General features: G+C 29.1%; 1 protein-coding gene across 1 annotated transcript; it reads right to left on the reverse strand.

The window, feature by feature from the left end:
• Positions 1-2575: 2575 nt before the first annotated feature.
• Positions 2576-3156, reverse strand: LOC105765776 (photosystem II CP43 reaction center protein-like). Its single transcript, XM_052630247.1, has one exon. The coding sequence runs from the start codon at positions 3154-3156 to the stop codon at positions 2638-2640; it is 519 nt and encodes a 172-aa protein (XP_052486207.1). The 3' UTR covers positions 2576-2637.
• Between the last annotated feature and the right edge of the window lie 3673 nt (positions 3157-6829).

Here is a 6829-nt window from a genome sequence, read left to right on the forward strand (position 1 = left end):
CTTACTGTCAATTTGTCTTTCTCTTCTTTGGAGATTACTTTGTAGATACAAATTTTGTGCATTAATTTGTAACGGTTTATTTATCGTTTGTACCATACGTTGTGTCTTTATATTATTATTGTCCATGGTTCTTATTAATAATAGTATGTTCTTCATAAAATAAAGTATATATAATTATTGTAGAAAAAATGAAATAAAGGGATAAAATTCTAAACTATACATGAACTTTGGTTTAATGTTTAATTTTATATAAGAACTATGATTTTGTGCAATTATATATATGAAATATTGATTTGATTAAATTCTCACAAACTATTAACCTAATTATCGATATACCATCATTTTATATTGATATATTGCATGCACAAATAATTATATTTATCTAATATAAAATAAATTAATGCATTTATTTCTTTACATATGTATAATTGAATCAAAATCAAAGTTTCATGTATATATTTGAATTACAATCAAAATTTCATAGGTATAATTACACCAAATCAAATTTCACATGTTAAATTTTAACTTAAATCAAAACTAATGTATAATTTTAAAATTTACCCAAACTAATTTAATACCGGAAATCTTAAAATGAGACACCCTACTAGAGCGTTTAACCGAATCGAGTGAAAAAAATTCAAGTTAATCGAGTTGACGAGTCCTATTTTATCCTCCTAACTCAATTTAAATTTTTTATGAATTGAATCGAATCGAGTGAAATTGTTCGAGTTAAAATGTCAAATTAAAATATTGCTACCGTATAACTAATTTCATGTTAGAGCACGTAAATTTGAAACCCTATATATTTGAATATTTTTCAAAGCAAAATAAAGAAATACTTTAGTATGATAACCTTCTCCTTTTGCTCGATGAATAGATTTCTTTCTTTATTGCTTTTTCCTGGCTTCTTAATTAGGAATCTTAATATTAATAAAAGGGAATGGCTCGACTGGGTGGAATAGCCGAGCCAGAAAAAAAATAGTTTAGATAGAAAATTAGTTGAAAAGAAAGGAAAACATAATACTTTTTAAATATCACCTGATGTTGGATTACCGGCACCCCTACGGCGCAGCGAAAAAATTAAAATCGGCGACCCTAACCATGGATCCATGTGTGAGGAACGAATCGGGGTGATCAAGGTTACGAATTTACCTAATGTTTATTCAGAGTAGACAGCAACACCTCAACAACAAGTAGTCTGATCTGCTGTCGAACCAAAACCGCAATCTATCGTGATCCCGGTCTCTACGTAATCCACCCAGTTGACTACAAACGGAAGGAATCCCCAAACAATTTTGTGAGTTATTTTTCTTATGCGGCTGCTAGACTCAAACAAAGAAAAACGTGATTATTTATATCCTTTTGCTTTTTAGGGTTTTTAAGAATTAAATAAATATGATAATATTTTAAACCGAAAATTATAATTACATTAATTATAATATAAGTTCGGTAAACCATATATTTATTTGAATTCTTATGCTAACCAAATTCATGTCCTCACTATACGCATAAACAACCTTGTACATAATGTGTTGGAAATTTGATTACCGAATTAAATTAATTCTATAATTAATTTAATTCAAGCGACCCCAAAAACAATACCAACTATGGTATATTCCGTTCATTTCAACTATAGGGTGTGACCCTGTAGGTTCTTGTAACGTTAGCAGTAACACTAGAACGATTCTAATGCTACGAACAATGAGTGGCATCTAGCAATGCATCATTGCTACCTAAGTCACAAGAGATCATGATTCGACATAACATTTTTATGATTAACCTTTTATGCAATAATCCTTAAGTCCTTTATCTCTGGATTGGACACAAGTCATGGAATAGTCACACTTGCATTGTCCATTCCATGTTCCTTGATCTCTTAAGCAGACTACGATATACAAATAAGTATGACATCTAATATCAACTTATTTGAGCATGGCCATGCATTTCTAGTCTTACTTAATCAAGTGGCCTAAGATATTACTCCCATTATGTAGGAGGGACTTATCCTATATCGACCAACCATATCCCTCTACATAGATTGTGGTATATCTAACATCAGTCTTTATAGAACAACCAGTTACGGTGTACGTTTGACTGTATCAAAATATACAACTCACGATGTTGGGATTATGATGATCTCAAGTCTGAGGATCATATAAATATTAATCATTATGAGTAATGTCGTGACAATTACATAATAATCCAAGAAACATACTCATAACGAATCACCCAATATGTTGTTCTCTAACACACATATTCATGTAATGATTCGACATTCCATATCAATGACAACTCTTTATCATCAATCAACTACACGTTAGTCTTAATGCATTATCGTTGTCCTATCCAACAATAATACTTGACTAAGGAACTTTTAAGAATAATCATATTATTCTCAGGATATTATTATAAAACAGTTTATTTATATACACGTAAAAGAAACTGAAATAATAATGGTAACGCCTTATATTAATAAACATGATAAATCAAGTATGTTATTACAACCATCTCATGATTGATCTTTGGGCATACTCTAACACCTGATTCATTCAATATATATAGTGTAATTAAATTGATTCCTACGTTAAGCACAAATTGATTCCTACATTAAGCATTGGATCTCCTGTCTCAGTTATATCAGTTAAGAGGAGTCATGGAAAGAACAGGCTCAAAATCACGATCAATTCCTTTTTCAAATCCATTGCATGGCTGCTGAGCTCTTCCCGCGTGCCATAAATGACCCACGAATAGGAAGAATCCTAGAACAAAATGAGAGGTAGCTAACCAACTTCCCGGAGAGACATAATTAACTACATTGATCTCGGTAGCTACGCCACCTATAGAATTTAAAGACCCTAAAGGAGCATGCGTCATATATTCCGCAGAACGCCGTTCTTGCCAATGTTGTATGTCTGTTTTCAACCTACTCAAGTCCAAACCATTGGGACCTCTTAGAGGTTCTAACCAAGGAGCACGCAGATCCCAAAAATGCATAGTTTTCCCTCCAAAAATGACTTCTCCGATTGAGGAACGCATTAGATATTTACCTAACCCAGTAGGCCATTGAGCGGATCCCACATTAGCCCCAAGACGTTGGTCTCTAACTAGAAAAGTAAATGCTTGAGCTTGAGAAGCTTCTAGTCTAGTGGGCCTCATTAATTAACTTATTTAGGTCTCCAAAATTATTGTTTTAAAAATTTTTTAATTTTGTTAACTTTCTTTATATATCTTTTAGATTTTTTTTTGGAAATTTTTATAAATATTTTGAATTTTTTTTGTAATTTTTGTTGAGAGAGACAATTTGCTCATTTTAAAACTTAGTAGGGACCAAAAGGGTATTTACACCAATTTGTTATTCGAGTTACTTAAATTTTAAAATCTAACTCAATTTGAACTTAAAACTCGAATCACTATTCGAGTTGACTCGAATAATTTGAATAACTCGATTCGATTGACTTGAAATTCAAAATTATTTTTGATTTTTTCAAATTAAATCAAACTTTACTCAACTCTACCCTCTTAAAAGAAATTAAAAAAAAAAAACCTAAAATATTAAGCGAAAAGAAGATGTGGGACACAAAATGATTAAATTACCATTTCAATATTTTGTTGTAAAAAAAAAATCCCATTTATATAAAATTTGTTACCATTAAAATTAATAAATATTTAATTGGAACTAAAGTCATAAAAATAGATGTCCAAAGTGCGACCTCGGGAAAGGTGGATGAATTCGAGGAGAGGGTAGACATTGATGATGCAACTTTGATAATAGAGTAAATGTTTGTTGGTGTTTATTCATGACATGCATTTACTATGACATGCATTGCTCCTACCGCCCATTTAATGCCTTCAGGACCATCTCTCATTCCTCCTTTGTCCCCTAAACCCTAATTCCTCCTCCTTCTTCTTTTAGATTTAGCCTTTCATTAAGACCAGCTTAGAGGTATTTAATCTTAATTAATGGGTTTAATTTCACATACGATCAGATTTTTAAACCAAAATTATATGTATTCTTTTCATATTTTATTCGAATTTAAGTCTCCATGTTTGAATATTTTCTAATATTATAATTTATAATGTTTGATTGCAATTAAAGTTATTTAGATATATTATTTATGATCTTAATTATCATTATAATGACTAAACTATGAACCACTTATTTACAGTGCATCTTGATGTTGTGAAAGGCAACTAATTCTAGATTCGGAACCATTTGATTAAATCTTATATTCTTCTTTTAGAAAATATGGACGGCTTGGGGACGTTCAATATCGACCGTCCAAATTGCACGGTCTAAGTATTGCTTATAATACAATAATTGAATAAAATAGTTAATCGCATCAAACATCTCCAAACAATGACCATTATTTTAAATTAGTCCATAAATTTTAAAACATTTTTCTTTATATATTTTGTTTTTAAACCGTTAAAATAGATATTATATCTTAAGTGTCATAATTTAAAATGAAAATTTCAGGAAAAAATAAATGTTGTAAAAAAATTATTCCGAGATTTCAAGCTTTTGTATAAACTACCATTCTCTCTATTTTACTTTATTTTTAGTTTTAAAATTTAAGATTAAATTAATGTTTTCTGAATAACAAAACGCTTTAAGAGATGTAACATTGAAAATTTAATAATGTAAATAAAATATTTTGAAGTTTAAATTAATTTAATTGGAGTAATTATTATGTGAAAATATTTAAGAGAAAAAATACGATTTAGGGATTGTATTTAGCTTGGTGGATAAAGGGTTGGGGAAGTTGTGGATTCCACACTTAAAGGAAGCTTTGAAATTTTCATAAAAGAAGAATGACAATTGGCATCCTTAGGGTGCGTTTATCTGCGATTAGTGTAAAAACAGCGGTGACGATGAGATTAGATACTGTAACGTAAGACAAAAAGTAAACTAAACGCACCGCACCTAATCGCGTATCCAAACCCACCCTTAATCAACATAAAATAAAATAAAGCAGTTAATATATTCTCTCTCATTTCTCGTAAATGTGAAGTCTATAGAAATGGGGGCAGTCATAGGTTGAATCAACTTTTTCTAAAAAATAAATTTAAATAAACCCACTTGTAAAATTTAAAATTCTAATGATATGGCGGAGAGTTTCGCTTTATGAGGTTTAATTAAATATAAATTCTTCACAGAAAATAATAAAATTCAAAGTAAATAATTTTCCTAAGGGAGTTGCTCCAGTCCACCAAACCAATTTTATAGAGTAATATTCATACATGAATTCCCAAGAATTTTGTCTTTAATTGGAACCAAATACTGGCCTTATTTTCAACACAAATACGCGTAAATTTAATATTAAAAACAAATATAAATAATTTCATTGTCCAAAGAAATACAATAGTTTTTTTTAGCTGACTTGCTAATTAAGGAAGCCAATAACATTGGGTTACATCTATGTACTTTTTGGACCAATGCTTTATCAATTTTTTTGTTTCTTTAAAATGCCGCTATATGATAAAAAAATTGAATAATTTCTCGGTGCAGGAGGATTTAGACTGGAGTATATTGGAACACATCATTCTTCTATTTAAAAGTTGAGGAAAGATTATGCGTAAGGGTGTTTAAACGGTTAACCGTTTGGTTAATCGAACCGAACTAGTATTAATCGAATTAATTGAACTTTTTAATTCTTTAATCGTTAACCAAATTGAAACTTAAAAAAAAAAATTAACTGAACTATAATTTGTATATTTTTATTTTTATTAAAACAAGTATAAAACATTTTAAAAAAATAAGTTGATAATATTCATTTAACTGAATTGAAAGAAACTACATATAAATTGTATTATTAATTATTAAGTTCGGTTAATTACCCGATTTCGAACCGAATTAAAGATCATTAACCGACCTCTAACCAATTAACCGAATCAGATCGATTCGGCCGATTAATTCGGTTTTAACCAAATTTTGAACACCTCTAACTATGAGTAATTCTAGGTATTGTATCAAAAAAGAGCAGAGATGATAAAATTCTATAATGAGATTAATGTTTAAAAAGAAATCGAGTAATAATTAAACCGGTTAATATTAATCCCTTTAACCGAAAAAAACATTTTTAAAATTTTTATTTGTAGATAATAATATTTAAACTCTTTTTAATTTTTATTATTGTACAACATCTAATTTAATATTTAATAGTTATATTCAAACATTTTATTAAATATATGACACCTTTAATCAAATCATCAATTCAATTATAAAATTATAAAATGTTATATTTTAAAAATTATAATTAACCTCGTTATGATGTTATTTTTATTTTTTTCATATTTTTATATTATTTTTAAATGAAGGAATTAAAATTTTCAAATCTAAAAATCAAATATAGTTGATTACTATTCAAATAAGTTGTTTTAAAACATAAAAATATTTCATTTCACCTATATTGAAGTGTGACGAAATCTAATAAAATAAAATGCATTTTTAATGTCATTATGAAATTAACGAATAAATAAACATTATGAAATTAGGATATTGAAATTTAAGTGAAAATATTTTAATGCCATTTTTAAAAGTTAAAAAGGGCACCATCAAAAAAGTTCGAAACTTCGAGATTAAGGGTGGGTTTGGATGGGCGGTGCGTTTACCTGCGGTTAGTGTAAAATTAGCGGTGGCGGTGAGATTAGATACTATAGCGATACGGTAGCGTGAGACAAAAAGTAAGCTAAACGCACCGCACCGTACCAAATCGCCCATCCAAACCCACCCTAAGAAGTGCATGCTTTTGTACTAGTAATATTGTACTTCTATTGAACCAGAAAGAAAGAAGAAGAGTAAATATATTTATTTTTTTCTTTTACCATT

This window comes from Gossypium raimondii, chromosome 5 (genome assembly GCF_025698545.1).
Source record: "Gossypium raimondii isolate GPD5lz chromosome 5, ASM2569854v1, whole genome shotgun sequence".
Taxonomy (NCBI): domain Eukaryota; kingdom Viridiplantae; phylum Streptophyta; class Magnoliopsida; order Malvales; family Malvaceae; genus Gossypium; species Gossypium raimondii.

Excerpts from the sequence above, each read along its gene's own strand:
- LOC105765776 (XM_052630247.1), bottom strand. The coding sequence starts at position 3,156 with ATGAGGCCCACTAGACTAGAAGCTTCTCAAGCTCAAGCATTTACTTTT.